This window comes from Salarias fasciatus, chromosome 20 (genome assembly GCF_902148845.1).
Source record: "Salarias fasciatus chromosome 20, fSalaFa1.1, whole genome shotgun sequence".
NCBI classification, from domain to species: Eukaryota; Metazoa; Chordata; class Actinopteri; order Blenniiformes; family Blenniidae; genus Salarias; species Salarias fasciatus.
In genome coordinates, this window is record NC_043764.1 from 12,943,855 (window position 1) to 12,961,526 (window position 17,672).

Sequence of the window (17,672 nt, forward strand, 5' to 3'; positions counted from 1 at the left end):
AATGCACCTTTAAACTAAACAGCTTAAATGACTATTGTTTCAGCCATGGTCGTGTCCTTGTGAACACAGTGTAGAACTCTTCTGATGGTTAACACCATGTCAAAATGCTTCAGTCATCTCAAGTTATTTTTTGACACTAAACCAAAAAAGCTGCCTTACACACAAGATTTCAGTCCAACAGAAATAACTATTATATGTCTGAAGGCTGAGCTGTTGGTTAAAGAGGGTTTAGCCTTTGGTAAAAATTAGGAATTCTCTTAGCCAGGCATACCTAATGATTTGAGCAGTGTTTGTTTTCGCACAATGATTAAATACAATAATCTTCTTCAGGTGACCTCAAGCTCATATCGGTCAGTTTCAATAATTCTATGAAGCTCTTGATAACTGAATTTGAGTGCATTACCAGATGAAATTAGTTCCAGAAAAAGACATGCACAGATGGAAAAAATGCAAAGTATAAGTTCTACCTCTGTTGTAGGATGAGGCCCTGAAAAATATCCATCACTCCAATACACACAAACATTTGTGACTTGCAACATAAGTGTCAGATGAACTATTGTACTCTAGTGGAGACTTGTAACAAAAGGCAGGATAATAGAGTGTGACGATAAGAAGCAGTTCATTCACAAATCTGTTACAATGCACTAACACACTGGTGGATTTTTGTCTTTTTTTGACCGACATCAAGTCTCAATGAATCATATCATTACTACATTTATGAATGCTCATGGTCAATAACAATTTACTCACCAGCCACTTTATTAGACACACCTGTCCAACTGCTCGTTAACGCAAATTTAAAATCAGCCAATCGCATGGCAGCAACTCAATGCATTTAGGCATGTAGACATGGTCAAGACGATCTGCTGCAGTTGAAACCGAGCATCAGAATGGGGAAGAGAGGTTGTGAGGGACCGAGTGGTCACCCCAACTCGGGACCAGCTCGCCTGGATCACGTCGGAAGAGGATTGGTGGAAAAATGAGGTGGCGGTTCGGAGGGTCTTTGCAAATTCTTCCATTTATTTGCAGTTTGAAAGTCACTCACACTTACAACAGGCTGTTGCCAGAGGCTTTACCAGACTGACAGCCTCACAGGTGCTGTCCCCCCTCCTTAACAATGGTCCTCCTTAAATACATCCAGCCCAGACCTAATTATCCAATCCCTGGGCAGGATTAAACCACAATTCTAAGAGGGAGTGTCTGGTCCTCTTGTTAATGTTTACAAAAAGATTTCTACAAAACCCCCAGTGATATATTAACACAAATGAAAATATTACTTCAATTGCACACCACAGATGACCTTCCCCATAAATCCATTCCCCAGAACATATATATTTACCATAAATACACAATTGTGCTCCCCCTCACACAATGGACTGCTCCTCCCTACATCAGCCAGGTGAAATGCAGCTTCTCCAGCTAGTTTCAGCTGGGCAGAGAGAGGAGAAGGAAGTGTGCATGGTGAGTAGTTTGGTGGCGTTTCTGCTTATATGTGTCCTCAGGGGGTAGTGGGTTCCTCACTACCCGCGCTCCAGCCGCAGCCACGCCACTCCTCACTTCCGCCACACTCCCCACTGTCACACATGTGAGAGAGTCTCAGTTTTGAATGAGAAGGGGCTGCTACCTTCTCACAGAGGTGATTTAAGTGACTTTGAACGTGGCATGGTTGTTGGTGTCAGACGGGCTGGTCTGAGTGTTTCAGGAACTGCTGATCTACTGAGAAATTCACACACAACCATCTCTAAGATTTACAGAGAATGGTCCAAAAAAAGAGAAAATATACAGTGAGCAGCAGTTCTGTAGACCAAAGTGCCTTGAGTGGCCAGACTGGTTCGAGCTGATAGAAAGGCAACAGTAACTCAAATAACCACTCGTTGCAACCAAGGTATGCCGAAGAGCATCTCTGAACGCACAACACGTCGAACCTTGAGGCAGATGAGCTACAGCAGCAGAAGACCACACCGGGTGCCTCTCCTGTCGGCTAAGAACAGGAAACTGAGGCTACAATTTGCACAGGCTCACCGAAATTAGACAACAGAATATTGGAAAAACGTTGCCTGGCCTGATGAGTCTCGATTTCTGCTGTGACATTCAGATAGGGTCAGAATTTGAGTCAACAACATGAAAGCATGGATCCATCCTGCCTTGTATCAACGGTTCAGGCTGCTGGTGGTGGTGTAATGGTGTGGGGGATATTTTCCTGGCACTCTTTGGGCCCCTTAGTACCAAATGAGCATCGTTGCAACGTCACAGCCTACCTGAGTATGGTTCTTGACCATGTCCAAACTCTATGAGGAATGTTTCCAGTACCTTATTTAATCCATGCCACAAAGGGATAAAGGCAGTTCTGAAGGCATAAGGGGGTCCAACCCGGTACTTGCAAGGTGTACTTAATGAAGTCAGTGTATATTTCTCTTTCACTGTGGTTGGATAACAGATTAGTCTTTCGAGTAGTCTGTGGACGTTTTTTTTTTCAATCTTACTGAGAGTAATTTGTCAGAATAAAATACGGTACTGTATATTTTAAGTGTTCAGACACGTACCTAACATTTCTTCTGCCTCTCTGCAGGAGAAAGAATCCTGATAAAGCTAAATTGATGGTACCAGCAGCACCAAGATCAGACACTTGACGTCATTCATGTTCCTTTCACTGTTGACAGATTGGAGCTAACTCAGCTACTGCTCCATTGCCAAACGCCAGCTGCCACACCTGTGACCCTCCAGCCTTCACCACAGCCTGGAGACTTCACCGTCTGACCATACCAAGGGAGGGTGTCTTACACGGTGTAGCTCACTGGCTAACACAGTCCTGGTCAGTTATCACGCCAGCTAATTTACAACGCCTCAGATTCAGCTTCCCAGTTAAAGGTGCTGTAGGCAGGATTTTGCTAGTCAATGCTAATTTTTCTATGTTTTCTTTGGATTAAATGTTAGAGTATCCATTGATAATCCTTTAGGAGTGTAGCACTGCACTACCGCGAGGGTGCAGCGTTTCCATCTGTCTCTGTTCTGAGCTGAAAAGGAATCTCGACAGCTCCAGGTATCTTTGACCAATCAGAAGAGCCCCTGAGGCTCTAACCGTGATTGGTCGAGGGGCGTTCGTCGCACGTTCTTGTGGGAGGGGCTTAACTTGCGTAAGGGCGTGATGTCAGAGAAAACAGGACAGGATTGCCTGTGCTGGGTTTCAAATCGCCATCTTGCTTAGGTAACCCTAAGAAAGATGGCGGAGATGCGGAATCCTGCCTACAGCACCTTTAACCATTATGGACGCCCACGCTTCTCACACCAGAGGAGATGGAGACTCCAGGGCCCAGCTCTGTGTCTGGGGCAACAACACATCGAGTCATGACTCACAGCAGGTCTACTTGTTCTGTCTCGGGCTGCAAAGCGACCCGCAGGCTATCGAGGCCCCCGGTTGATGCGGGCATTGCTACCTCTTCACTATGAAGAGTCTCCGACTGGCCAGGACCCCTTTATGCGCTTGGGTGACACACACACACACAACAGTTCAGTGCCATTTTGCCATATTGTAGGTATGTTCTGCATCTAAAAAATCCCTGATAATTTCTTCAGTGGTGGCCGTGACTTGAAGCAAACCTCCAGTTTTCAACCAACAGAGTGAGGACATTTTTGCCGGTCCTCACTTTTCAACAGACCTCTTAGGTTAGGCATTTATTTTTGATGGTTAGGGTAAGGGGCAAGGAAATGCATGATGTCAGTGATTGTCCTCACAACTACAGAGGTACAAACGTGTGTGTGTGTGTGTGTGTGTGTGTGTGTGTGTGTGTGTGTGTGTGTGTGTGTGTGTGTGTGTGTGTGTGTGTGTGTGTGTGTGTGTGTGTGTGTGTGTGTGTGTGTGTGTGTGTGTGTGTGTGTGTGTGTGGTTTTTCATTTTCCTGTGTGCGTGTGTGTGTTTCTTGTTTGTTTTTCATTTTCCTGTGTGCTTTGTGATTTATCAGTGTAGCTTGTCCTGCAGGGCCACCGTACAGCAATGTCTGGTTTTAATTTAACTTGAATCAGATTCCAAGCGTTCTCATAACTGCGAATGTTTCAACTTGGGATTCTACAGCATAGTTCAATGATCTTTGACAGATTCTGCATGTTGAAACTTGGTAAAAGAGTAACTAAAAATTACAGTGAATGTTTAAAGTAAAACCAAGAGGGAGGGAGGGAGGGAGAGAGAGAAAGAGAGAGAGAGGGAGAAAGGCTGAAAGGAGTCGTCTAATATGTTAGATTTGCTCTGGTAGAGAGGAATCAGACAAGTTTCAGTCAGATAGAATAAAACATTTGCAGGGTTTCAAACGGAAGACTGCAGACAAGCTCAGATTCTGGTTTCTTCTGGATTTGGATGGAAAGTCACAGTGTTGGGCTCTGCTGAGTTTTGAGGTGAGGACTGATTCAACATGTCTCTTTTTTTCTTGGAAAAAAAAACAATTTTGCTTTCTTTGAATGCATTTCATTATCTTAAGATTTAGATTCTTAACTGCCTTGTTTATTTCCCTGTAAAACACTGTTCCATTATTTCCCTTTCTAGTAAAAAAGCATCTTCCTGAAAAATTGAGTTGAAATGACGAGATAAACTTTCATGAAATCCATGTTTCTTTAGAAAAAAAAGTCATTATCTTTGTGAGTGTAGGTGCCATGAATTACAACTAATGAAAAACTGATGATTTGTATTGGTGATAAAGATTTTGCTGATGGTGCCAAGTAGTTAAAAACAACAAACAAGATATTTTCTTACTATTGTTAATTTTTCAAAAGTTTATATACATTAAACTGGCACCCACAGTTTGAAAACCATGGAAACATGGAATGTGGTGACATGTCATTTTACTCAAGTATAGTTTAACTTTTGTTAAACATTTCTAGGTTGAGAGAGGGAGAGTGAAAACATACCAAGACTTTGGACAAAGTGCAAAGTGTTGTATTGGATTGTATATGCATTATCGCATGTGTTGTTTACTCTGGTTGCTTGGGAATTTGGTGACGAAAGGCATGGAGTGTCGAAAATATGGTTTTGTTTGCTGGAGATTTTAACAATGAGGAACTGATATATTGGATAGGCTACTCTTTTATGGTTAGCAATAACAGAAGCTTGTCAATAGGAAGTCACCGGCTGTCACCTGCCTTCCCTTGATGAACTGTACAGCTCTCACTGCCTCAGGAAGACACAAAATAGAATCAGACACCTCACACCTTGGACATCACCTGCTTGAGGTTCTGTCATTAGGCAGACATTACAAAACTTACAAAACAAAAACAAATAGACACAGTCAGTTTGTGTTGCAAAGGCCATTTCTAGCTCAGGACACATAAGTATAGCGTTTAATGGACTTTTTTTTTTTTAAATGATTTTATGAATGTTTTTGTCTTACATGTTGAGTGTTATGTTGTGTAACTTGTTCTATTTCATTTATGCACTTTAAGGACCTCACTTTCAATTCTGTTTTCATACAAACACAATAAAGACATTTAGAGTCTGATTCTGGCCAATGGAATTCATCAGGACCGGACTGTCATCGCAGTAATACTTTCAGTAAGACTGAAGCATGTGGAGCAGAACTCCTGTTTCCAGCAGGTGGCACTATGACCACAGTCATTATTGATACATGGCTGTGATCAAATCCACACTCTCATGCAATGTATAAAAGCATGGTCAGGCTATTTACTATACTTCCTCTTTCATGGTAAAATGTCAACATTTTGGCATGGCCAAGGCGATACCCTCAGACTTTTGCGGAAGATTTTAATACCTTCTGCTCATTAACCCCTATTAACTGGCCAAATTTGAGCTAATTTGGAATAACCCCCGGGATGAGTTTGCTCTATAAAATGTGTACATTCTGGCCTAAATTTTTAAAAAAATAGCTGCCCGTTGAATTTTTATCATCGGGGTCAAAGTGTGGCACCAGAAAGAGATTCATTACCAGGACTGTTGTGATACCAGTAAATGTATGGCGGTGCAACCCACTCCAAAACATTCCATATAATCTGAGGAACAATGAAATCACCTTTGTTGATTTGGCAGCCCTACGTTAACACACTGCTAACAACTTTATCAGACTTTTAAAAATATACCAAATTGATACGCTACATATCCTGTATAAGGCAGGATCAGTAATGTCTCTTCTGATGGACAGGTAGAAACAGTCAGCGTTGGGGCTGTGACCTGATCACTGTAAAACGCAGGCGTAAATAGCCCCAAAGTTACAGCGAGCACATGGACGGAAACTGCATGCACACAGTGGTCTTAATGCACACAGGTTGTGGCACCAAACTGATGCCATGTCTATCACCTTACCACATCCTGAACAGCAGAAAGTCCCCACCTGTGAGGGTTCAGGAAGGTTTTTTTCTGTTTTAAGGGGAGTTCTTCTTTCCACCATCGCCGGCACTTGCTCAAGTGAAATTGTTCAGTTTTCCACTACAAAAGTGTTTTGAGATGACTATTGTATTTGATGCACAATAACTATTTAAGCAAACATCTGCCAGCATTTTTGGACATCTGTGACAGAAACACAAAATTCAGTCAAAATATATATTTCTCTCTACCTTCAATATCACCATCCACCTTAGCATTAGGGGAGCGTGAATGAGAGAAAAGGGAAAGATGGAGACAATGAGCAACAAGCAACACACACCAACTCAAATTCACTTGCTGCAGACGACGACTCTCAAAGATCATTATACTGGAAATGATGTCCACTATGTTTTCTGTCTCTTCCACAGAAATGGAATCGTTTCCTGTCCTGGCACTCACTCTGCTGTTTTCAGCAACTCTGCCTTCTACTGGTGAGAGTGGGAAAGTGCTGGTTTACTCTGCAGATGGGAGCCACTGGCTAAACATGAAAATCATGGTGGAGGCTCTTCATTCTCAGGGCCATGAAATCACCGTGCTTCGTTCATCCACCAGCTGGTATATCTCCGAATTCTCTCCGTATTATACCTCCATCACAGTCATCCAGCACCAAGCTCATCACATAGAAAGCCAAGACATGATGTCTTCTTTCTTGAAAAGATCAATAGAGATTCGACAGAATGCAGGTTCACTTTGGAGGTTTTTTGAGTTTCATCGACATATTTTTGGACTGATAACAGAATCCCAAAAAGCAGCGGCAAATCTAGCCACAGCAGTCTTCGAAAATAAAACACTATTGAAGGAATTGGAGGACACTGGATATGACGTTTGTCTGACTGATCCTGTTTTTCCAGCTGGTGTGCTGCTGAGTCACTATCTTCACCTTCCTTTAGTTTTCAATGTCCGCTGGCTGTACAATGGGGAGGCACACATGGCCTTCGCTCCTTCACCACTGTCCTATATCCCTGAACTCTTCTCTGAGCTCTCTGACAAGATGGACTTTTTTCAAAGACTCAGAAATGTAATCAGTCATGGCATGATCATCTACATGCACCACTTCTATGCCAACCCACCATACCAGGCTTTATGCGACCGTTACTTTGAACCCGGCGTCACCCCTATGTCCCTCATACTAGAGGCTGATATCTGGCTGATGCGGGTTGACTTTACGTTTGAGTTTCCTCGTCCCACCATGCCCAACGTCGTCTACATTGGAGGCTTCCAGGCTAAGACACCCAAGCCTCTTTCACAAGATCTGGAGGCGTTTGTGCAGAGCTCTGGCGAACATGGAGTGATCATCATGACTTTGGGGACTCTACTGAGCGACCTTGGACCTGAAATAACAGAGATCTTTGCCTCGGCATTTGCCAGCCTCCCTCAGAAGGTTGTGTGGAGGTACATTGGACAAAGACCTGCCTCCCTGGGAAACAACACCATGCTGGTTGAATGGCTACCCCAAAACGACTTACTGGGCCACCCTAAAACAAAGGCTTTTGTCACACATGGGGGTACTAATGGACTTTATCAGGCGATCTATCACGGTGTGCCAATTGTTGGCATTCCTCTGATTTTTGACCAGCATGACAACATTGTGCGCATGAAGAGCCGAGGTGTGGCTGAGATGCTTGAAATAGCAGAATTGGATGTTGAGTCTGTGATGACTGCACTGAAAAACATTCTCGACCCACAGAAGCAGTACCAACAGAAAATGCTCAAATTATCACAGGTTCATCGCGACAAACCGATGAAACCAGTTGACACTGCAGTTTTTTGGATTGAGTATGTCATGAGGCACAGAGGTGCCCCACATTTGCGCGGTGTGTCTCATAAGTTACCATGGTATGTCTATCACTCTCTTGATGTGTTGGCTTTCTTTGTAGGATGTGGCCTACTTTTGATTGCGACAGTCTTGTTTTTCTGGAGATGTATCATCAGATTTTTGATAAAGAGCAGGAAACCAAAGTGTGATTAAACAATACATTGCTAAGAGGTTTTGCTGAGAGATTTTGAAAGTTAACAGCAACAATTCAGAAACGAAAAAGTACAAGCAAATGAGGATAGTTAAAAGCACTACTTCTTTGTTTGATTGTGCGATACCATTGCTTTTCATCTGAAACTATTATGATTAAGTAAAACCAAAGTTGGTATTGCCATCGCAATGCCTTCAATGGTTCTAAAGTTCAGATTAAATTAAATGACGTGAGTTGTTTCCTCCCAGCTACATCATCATCTCAAAAACAATAATCTCTATGAAAAATTTCAATCTGGGTTCTGCCCCTCCCACAGTACAGAGACTGCACTCATCAGAGTTACAAACGACCTGATGATGGCCTCTGATTCTGGTTCCATTTCTCTCCTTATCAGTTGACCACAACATCCTCCTTCACCGTCTCCAGCATTACATCGGTCTCACTGATCCTGCCCTTCACTGGTTTCACTCCTACCTCACCGATAGGACCGAGTACGTGGCTCTGGGGGAGACAAAATCCAGGCCTCACACTGTCGCTTGTGGGGTTCCCCAGAGCTCCGTACTTGGTCCTTCCCTCTTTACCATATATTTGCTTCTCCTTTGTCGTGTTGTCGGCAAGCATGGAATTTACTTCCATTGCTATGCTGACGACACACACTCTACATCAAAATTTCATCCAACAGCTCTCCTGCCCCCTCTGTCTCCCCCCTTAGCTCCTGCCTGGAGGATATAGGGGCGTGGATGAGTCAAAACTTCCTGCAGCTTAATGGCTCAAAAACAGAAGCCATTCAACCCGGTACTCCTCATCAACTCCGCTCCTCTCCTCTCACCTCTGTTTCATTCTTTGGTCACACCATTCCCCGCTCTCCCTCTGTTACAAACCTTGGGGTCAAGTTTGACCCCCACCTCTCTTTTGACAATCATGTCGCCTCCTTTTGCAAAACCTCCTTCTTCCACCTCCGTAACATTTCCAGACTACGTTCCTCCCTCTCCCTCCCTGCTGCAGAGAAGCTTGTCCACGCTTTGTTTCCTCCAGGCTGTACTACTGTAACGCACTCCTCATTGGGATCTCTGGCAGGAGCTTGCAAAAGCTCCAGTATGTACAGAACAGCGCTGCCAGGGTCCTGATGAGGGTGCGGAAACATGAGCACATCACTCCCATCCTTCACACTTTGCACTGGCTTCCCATTCAGGCCCGTATAGAACACAAGATTCTTCTGCACACCCATCACTGTCTGCACGGTGTGGCCCCCACATACCTCTGCCCGGACCCGGTCAGGCCAACTGCACCGTCTGGTTCAGCCCGGGACACGGCTCAAAACGATGGGTGACAGGGCCTTTGAAGCCGCAGCTCTCCGTCTGTGGAACGCTCTCCCAGACCACCTTAGGGCCCCACAGACGGTGGAAGCTTTCAAAAAAGAACTCAAGACCTTCCTTTTCAGAAAGGCATACCAACACTAATTTTGCTCTCACTGTATGCTGTACTGCAGTTTTCTGTATTATTGCTGTTTTTAACCCTGTGCTTGTTTTTAACAGTGTGCTTGTTTATTTTAACCCTGTGCCCACTGAAGCACTTTGTGATTTGGATTCAAATGTAAAGTGCGCTACAAATAAAAGTTATTATTATTATGACATACAAAGTTTAGTTCAAACTTGTATTTACTCTCGAGGTAAGATGGCACTCCTTCAAACATGTGGTTTACTAATATTTGTACCGTCTCATTTTCATTATATTCTCTTTAGATTGGTGTTTAAGGCTTCATAAGTTTCAAGGTTGTTTGTGAATTTTAACGTGAGAAATCCCCACCCCCACGGGTCTTCCCTGTGCACCTGTGGTTCCAGCCTTTGCAAATGGCAGAGGAGACAAAGGATTGTTGTCAAGTAAACTGTTTGTTTTGCTACTGCTTTGACAACCATGTCTATGGGCTCAATATTGGGTCATAAATATTTAGCATCTGCAAATGAATGTTTGCACATGAAAATGAATGTGTGTGTGTAATTTGGGAGTTGGTATTTGTAAATCAAGTTTTGCCATAGTGTTGGACAAAAAAAAAACAACTTTGGGGATGTGTAGGAAAGGGTTTGCATGGTTGTAAAATCAGATGTACATTTGTGAAAATAAATAGAAGTTCCTTTGCAAACATTCAGTTTTGAGTTGCAAGGTATAAAAACTATTGTGAATTTTGGCACTGTCTGGACACCTTTGTCCAATTGGATAGTGACAGATGGGACTGTCCAATCAGGGAGCAGAAGGCTTTCTGTGCTCCTGCTCTGCTGCAGACTCTTTACAGGGAGAGAGTTTCATTTGCAGATGCAAAACATTTGACCTCATGTGCATCTTCTTTAAATCCCAGTGCAAGACGGAGAAGCCTCATCGAATGTCCATCAGGTAAACCAGGTGTCCAGCTTAGGGAGGCTTGTTCTGTTATGTGGTTTATATTATAGGACAAGTTTGGTGAGATTATACATGATATTGCCTCATCTGGGAAAAAATTAGATAAAATAAACCCTGTTGCTTGTTGCTTATTGTTTCAGGATACCTCATATTGTGCACGTGCCCCTGGCACCTCATTGGACCATTTTTACATCTTAAAAGACTCCCAGAAAACGAATGTGGCCAGCTCTCATGCTTTTTGATGTAGTTTTACACTGAGAATGACCAAGTTCCAGGAAGTTGGTAGTTGAATGATTGGTTAGTTTGCATCTGGGGGTTTTGCTTAGTCAAAGGTCTATTTCTGTAAACAAACAAGAAAACTTTGAAGAACAAAACAAATTAGCTTTTTTTATGGCAAAATGTTAAAATTATGATCTTTTTTACACAATTTTGGATTATTAATTGGTGATATTTTGTATAAATGCACACATGACTATAATGATCTATAATATTATTTTGAACATGAACAACATTTAAACATAGTGCACATCAGGTGAATAAATCAGAGTCCATTTCTGAACAATAGGTTTACACTAAAAACTGAAGACATAAACACAATAAACAAAACAACAAAACAACAACAATGAGAAAATCAAAATTTGTTTGTTTTTCATGTTTAAAAATCAGTATTGATGAATGATTTCTTCCAGTAAGTCAGTCCAAAATCCAGTATGAACACAACACATTGTGCAGTAGTGTCAAACGAGATGCCAGCGTCAATAAACAAGGCATAAGCAGAAAATTACTATGTATACAATGCAATTAAACTTTTTTTTCTTCCAAATCTGCGTGCATTTGTCTGTCTCTTTTTTCTTCTCGCAGATGTCTGCTTGGGCCACAAATATAACAATGGTCTCTCTCTCTCTCTCTCTCTCTGTCTCTCTCACTCTCTCTCTCTCTCTCTCTCTCTCTCTCTCTCTCTCTCTCTCTCTCTCTCTCTCACACACACACACACACACACACACACACACTCACACTCCCTTTAACATGTGCTCTCTTCTGGAATGCTCTTTTTTTTCATTTATAAGTATGAATAAATTCCATTTTGTCTTTTTTTCATGAGAATGTGTTCAATTCTGTTGTCGTTGATCATTTTTATGTGGTGTGTTGCTACATGTGCATCCTGATGTGAAAGCAACCTAAGATCAACAATTCAAAGCTACTTATATGGCTATTGTCCTCAGGTATTTTCTGGGGAGAAAACTGTCCCAATTAGAGTATATTTGGCCAGAAAACCAGGGTCACAACAAAACATAGGAATTATGTGACATCATTAGAAACAGAATATTTCATGTTGATAATTGTCATGTTTTGTAAAAGAAAAAAAAGCTGTCTTTATATCTATGTTATACAGATGAGCTTTGACATTATGACAGGAAAAAGAAGAACATAGAAGAACTTCTCCATCAAAGCGTCTGTAAGTGCATAGCAGGAAGTGAAAACTTAAAAAAAAAAAACCGATATGCAAATGTAATGATTCGTGCAAATTTGACAAGGGCAGAGTTGCAATGGCTTGCTGTCTGGTTCAGAGCATTTCAAAAATTGCACCTCTCATGGAATATCACTTGTCTGCAGTGGACTGTGTCCATGAAAATTGCTCTAGGTTTATGCCCATAAATGGAACAGGCTCACTGACAGGTGGGGGCTGGAAGCTGAGCCTCTGTGGTCTACGCCAGCAGGCAAGCCGCTTTGTTGCCAAAGCTGCTGCAGAAGTTAATGCAGACTATCACAGTTTCCTGTAGCTTGATGATAAATTAAGCAACACTTGAAAAACCCACACGCATCACAACCAAATGAACCCTGCTTTTGAGTAAGTAGGCCATGCTTTTGCAGTTGCCCTGTAACCAGGAAAGCGTTAGCAGACTTCTCTTCAGAAGACAAAATGACTAAAACTGGAACTGGCATATCTTTTGAATACAAAGTGCTACCTGTAATCTATATCTTTGTATTTTTCATTGGTGTGTTGACAAACGGATGGGGACTGAAATGTTTTCTGCAGAAATGGAAGAAGCTTGGAAACATTCATATCTTCGTTCTCAACCTCGGACTTGCCAACCTTGTGTACTTGCCTGTTCTGCCTTTTTTGGCTGCCTACTACTTGATGCGCGCCGAATGGATTTTCGGGGACGTCTTCTGCAAGATAACAAGATTCTGCTTCAACCTCAACTTGTATGGCAGCATTGGGTTCCTCACTTGGATAAGTGTGTACAGGTATCTGGCTTTGGTCCATCCGATGAGAGTGAAGGGAAGGATCGGCGTCACCCACTCTGTGGCTATCTCAGTCGTGGTATGGTCACTGGTGAGCATCCAAAGCCTGCCTGACATGTTCTACGAAAAGACACCAATGAACAATTCTCTAAAATGCTTTCATACCACTTCCGGAGCTTATGTTGAGGATTACCTGAAGTACAGTCTTGTCTGGACAATCACTGGATTTTTTATCCCTCTTCTCGTCACGCTGGGCTGCTATGGACACGTGGCTGTTTTCATCTGCCGTAAAGACACAATTGATAAGGTACTAAAAGGAAAAAGCTTGAGGCTACTGTTGACGTTGATTCTTCTGTTTTCTGTGTGTTACATCCCCTACCACGTTTTCAAGAACCTTTCCCTTTATTCAAGAGTTTTGAAAAATAAGAGGAAAAGCCCGTCGTGGGACAACACAGTTTTCATCTCTCATCAGATCAGCCGTGGCCTGGTGTGTCTGAACAGTGCGCTCAACCCGCTGGTCTATCTCCATGTGCATGGCGTTTCGTCTCGGTTCACACGGTGTGCCAACAGATCGTGGACGTTTCTGTCTGGCAGAATGTTTGTGGCACAGACTGAAGAACAAAATTAACAAAACCCGAGGTTTGTGTGTGTGTACTTTTGCTGTAAAGTGACTGCAGTTTGTCTGTAACTGTCTGTTCCTCTCTTCATGACGTGACAGCTGTTGGTGGTGTGTGTGAGACAATAGGTGACTGTGACTGATCATGTGAGAGGTATTGAAGCCGCTCAAGTATTAAAATGTATTACATATAAGTAACGTGCTTTTGTTGCTTTCATTTTGTGGTCCTGGTTTACATTTGTGAACATGAAATAAAACTGAAACTGATTATTATCATTATTATTATTATTTTTTTATTCTTAAAGGTGCATTAAGGAGTTTTTCATCTTTAAAAATACTTATTTTCCACCATAAATATGTTACACATTTTTAATGATGTGTACAATGTGCCCTGACATATTCATTACAAGTATCTCTAACAGCGCTAAATTGTCACTTGCTACTTGTCGCTACTAAAAGAGCGAGGAAGGAGTTCCCCTCTTCCGTGCATGCGAGCCACAGGCACAAGTTTTTCACTAAGCTGCATTATGCCCAAGGCCTGCAGGGGGCACTGTTTTGCATAAAACGTGCAAACTTCTCAATGCACCTTTAAATAATTTTATTATTTGATTTTATTCTATTACTTGCTACAGTCGGTCACTGACGACAAAAAATGTTTTGGTTGTACTGTCAATTCATGTCTTTGACTGTTTCTGTTATTGTTAAATAAAAAAACGTTTGATCACAAAAAAGAAATAAAACTGAAACTGCAGAAAACCAGCCAGTGACGTGTCTTTGTTTTCATATAGAGCTGTTATTTGTGCATGGTAACACAAAATGCAAGTGCACTGAAAAGTGAACTGAGAACACTGATTGTCTGACAGTGTCCTCTGGAGCTGCATGTGGCTAAAAGGATGGTCAGTGGCTGTGGTTACAAGATGTTTTTTTTTTGTTTGTTTTTGTTTTTTTTAACATGAGGCATTCATTATTCAGAGTTAAATAAATCAGAATTAATTAAAGTATCCTCTCTCATGTTTGCATGGGAATAGTAATTTCAAATTTAGGTTTAAAACACATTGAAAACACATTTTTCTGATAGGTATTGGTATCCTCTTTTGGTGCAAAGTGCATCATGTGACAACTGCTTGAACAAAATGTCACTTAGCTCAGAACGTAATGGTGTCGATTTACAGAAACAACCACAGGCGCTGTATAGGATTTCACTGATGCTCAGTTGAGTGAAAAGACATATTTTTTGTGAGCAAAGATTGTGAGGTAAATGAATTACTTTACTTAACCAAAAAAGTAAAGCAACGCGTTACAGTAACCATATTACAGTAACAATGTTTCTTTGTAACGTGTTACAGTCAAGACTGTCGAGGAATTCATCAATTTGGCTAAAAAAAATCAGACTAAACCAGTCACTTACTTTAGATATAACTTTAATTCTGAACAGGTGGTGATGGGAGTAACTGCATTCACATAAATGGTGTTACTATTTTTCAGTAACGAGTAATCTAACTACTAATCCCAGTGTTACAATGCCGTTACCGTTACTGACAAGAATATGAGGAGTGCTTCTGTTTCTAATTCACCGTTTTTAGCTTGTTTTTTCCTCTTCCAGAGTCCAGCTGAACAGAGCATGAAGTTTGTGTACAGAAAGAAGGAACTGTATTGGTGCAAAGTGCGTCACGTTGACTTGACAGAGATACAGCCATAGAGAGAGCTGATTATTCAAAGGCAGCTGTTAAATGGAAGTACAGACACCTACTAACATATGTCTATGATAATAGATGTACGTCAATGAATGCAGAAATGCTATCTACAGTTGCAAATGAAATGTGATTGGTGCCAGTGGCAGGTGGGGAGTCTGGGGTGGGGGACCTGTCAAACAGTAACACAGGTGGTAGCTGAAGGGCAAAAACTGGCTTGATCTCGATTTTCAGCATGGATACAGACCATGAAAGCGAGACTTCATGATCCCTCTGACTTTCTGCGTTTTAAGCAAGAGGTGTCAGAAAAGTTAGCACAGGGATAACTGGCTTGTGGCGGCCAAGCGTTCATGACGACGTTGCTTCTTGATCCTTCGATGTCGGCTCTTTCTATCATTGTGAAGAATTCACCAAGCGTTGGATTGTTCATCTGCAAATAGGGAATGTGAGCTGGGTTTAGGTATTGTGAGACCAATTAACTTTATCACACTAATAATGTGTTGTTGCAATAGTAATAATAATATTTACATTAAATGCTGATTAATTAAATTAAATATGATGCATTTTATTGTGTTTTGTTACAAAAACAAAACAATTTTCCTTTAAAACTGATATATTGTTGCCAACTCCTCACTCAGGAAAGTTCAAAACAATACCATCATCTAATTCAATATTGCTCATTTGCATATCTAGGTCAAATTAGATGATGACATCATTTTAAACAGATACATTGTTGCCAACTGCTCAGTCAGGAATGACATCATCTTCCAGAAAAAGGAACTGTATTGATACAAAGTGTATCACGTGATGTGACAGAGATACAGCCACAGAGATTCAAAGGAAGCTTTTCGAAGGAAGTACATACATCTATTGTGTTTTTAGGGACCGAGCCCGAGGGCGAGGTGACCTCAACTGAGGCCACCTTGCCTGAGGGCAAGGCCTCTATTGTTTTTCGTCCGTTTGTTTCTCTATTTTACTGACCGTGTATTAAAACGCTAATTTGACCCCCTAAACATGCACAAAAACTCACCAAATTTGGCAGGCACATCTGGACCGGCGAAAAATTTGATAAAATGAAAAAAAATTACCCCATAAGCCCATCCGCTCTCTAGTGCCACCTAGAAACAGTAAAATAGCTGCAGCAACCATTAGGAATGTCGTAGAGAGATCAAAGCAATGCTCATGTGTTCGTCTCATCGAGATCTAAAATTCACCCAGAGAAACACCAGGAAGTCTGGTATTTCCCTTTCAGTGTAAAATTTTGCAAAAAATGACTCCTCATTTAAACATTATCTCCTCCAAGACCGTTTGTCGTAGAGACGTCAGAGTGGTGCGAAATAATAGAGTACAAGCTTCTCTTCCAATATTGTTAAAAACTTTTTCAAAAGTCTCACGGAGTGGATGCTGTTAACCCTTAAAGTTTGAAGTCTGAAAACCCACTTGAAGCACTACAATAGACACTGCGTCCCGCACGAATGTCATAGAGAAATAAAATCAACATGGATGCGTTCGTCTCGTCGAGATCTAAAATTCATCAATTGACAACCTTGTCCTAAATCCAACAGGAAGTCCGCGATTTCCTGTCAAATCAAATGTGCCTCAAAATACTCGTCACCCCAAAACCACTAATATGGAATGTTTGTCCCTTCACAATGTCGTACAGAGAAAAAAACAACACATTACCGCGTTCGTCTCATCGAGATCTACAGTTTTCTCACTGACAACCATGACTTAAATCCAACAGGAAGCCCGTTAATATCCACTTTCAAAGTCAAATTTTGCTCAAAAATCTTCTTCACCAATTCAGGCTTCCCCTGTCAGAACTACAAGTCGCGTTGCTCTGAAAACCTCTGGAGTGAAAGACAACTAATTTTGCTATCAAACGAGATTTTTTTTGCTCACTTTGGCCAAAGCGAATGGATTCAGTAGCTGTTTTTTACCAAAGAAAAACTGTGTGTTTCTGCTCTCCCACTCTAACAACATATGACAAGTTTCACCATATATGGACATAGAGCTTCTCTCACTGGCGTCACACCAGCTGACAAACATTCTGCATGTTGTACCTGGTTTCCACAGCAGATGGCGCACAGTGACCATAAATCACACATGACTGAAGCAACAAGGCCCCAGCAGCAGCAGCCTATGAGTGCCTTCCATTCTGAATATTTATATCAAGCTGCTGAGGAAGCAACACTTGAATGACATTGGAATAATCTAAACAGATGTCACCCTGCAGAATTATCTCCTGACACACACCATCCACCTGAAATCAGGTTTTAAGCAGGTTGATGGATGGATAGACAGACAATTGGAAGTATGAAATCAACCTACTCTGACACTCAAATGGATATATTGGTGTTTCCTAAAGTGGAGCTGACATGATTATCAAAATAATA

The 17,672-nt window shown here is 41.7% G+C and overlaps 2 protein-coding genes across 4 annotated transcripts; both read left to right on the plus strand.

The window, feature by feature from the left end:
* The first annotated feature begins 1,428 nt into the window (after positions 1–1,428).
* LOC115408790 (UDP-glucuronosyltransferase 2B23-like) lies at positions 1,429–9,082 on the plus strand. 3 transcript variants are annotated; one of them, XM_030119714.1, is made up of 3 exons: positions 1,429–1,461; positions 2,661–2,812; positions 6,730–9,082. In XM_030119714.1, exon 3 carries the CDS (start codon positions 6,732–6,734, stop codon positions 8,328–8,330), a length of 1,599 nt encoding a protein of 532 aa, XP_029975574.1. In that variant the 5' UTR covers positions 1,429–1,461; positions 2,661–2,812; positions 6,730–6,731; the 3' UTR covers positions 8,331–9,082. The 3 variants fall into 3 exon arrangements, with proteins under 3 accessions (XP_029975574.1, XP_029975576.1, XP_029975575.1); XM_030119716.1 differs by lacking the exon at positions 2,661–2,812 and having other exon boundaries at positions 1,452–1,461; XM_030119715.1 differs by lacking the exons at positions 1,429–1,461; positions 2,661–2,812 and adding an exon at positions 4,296–4,386.
* A 3,394-nt stretch (positions 9,083–12,476) lies between these two features.
* LOC115408360 (P2Y purinoceptor 1-like) lies at positions 12,477–13,942 on the plus strand. Its single transcript, XM_030119073.1, has one exon. It carries the CDS (start codon positions 12,644–12,646, stop codon positions 13,595–13,597), a length of 954 nt encoding a protein of 317 aa, XP_029974933.1. The 5' UTR covers positions 12,477–12,643; the 3' UTR covers positions 13,598–13,942.
* Positions 13,943–17,672: the final 3,730 nt, after the last annotated feature.

Coding starts and splice junctions, on each gene's coding strand:
- LOC115408360 (XM_030119073.1), top strand. CDS start 12,644: ATGACTAAAACTGGAACTGGCATATCTTTTGAATACAAAGTGCTACCT.
- LOC115408790 (XM_030119714.1), top strand. CDS start 6,732: ATGGAATCGTTTCCTGTCCTGGCACTCACTCTGCTGTTTTCAGCAACT.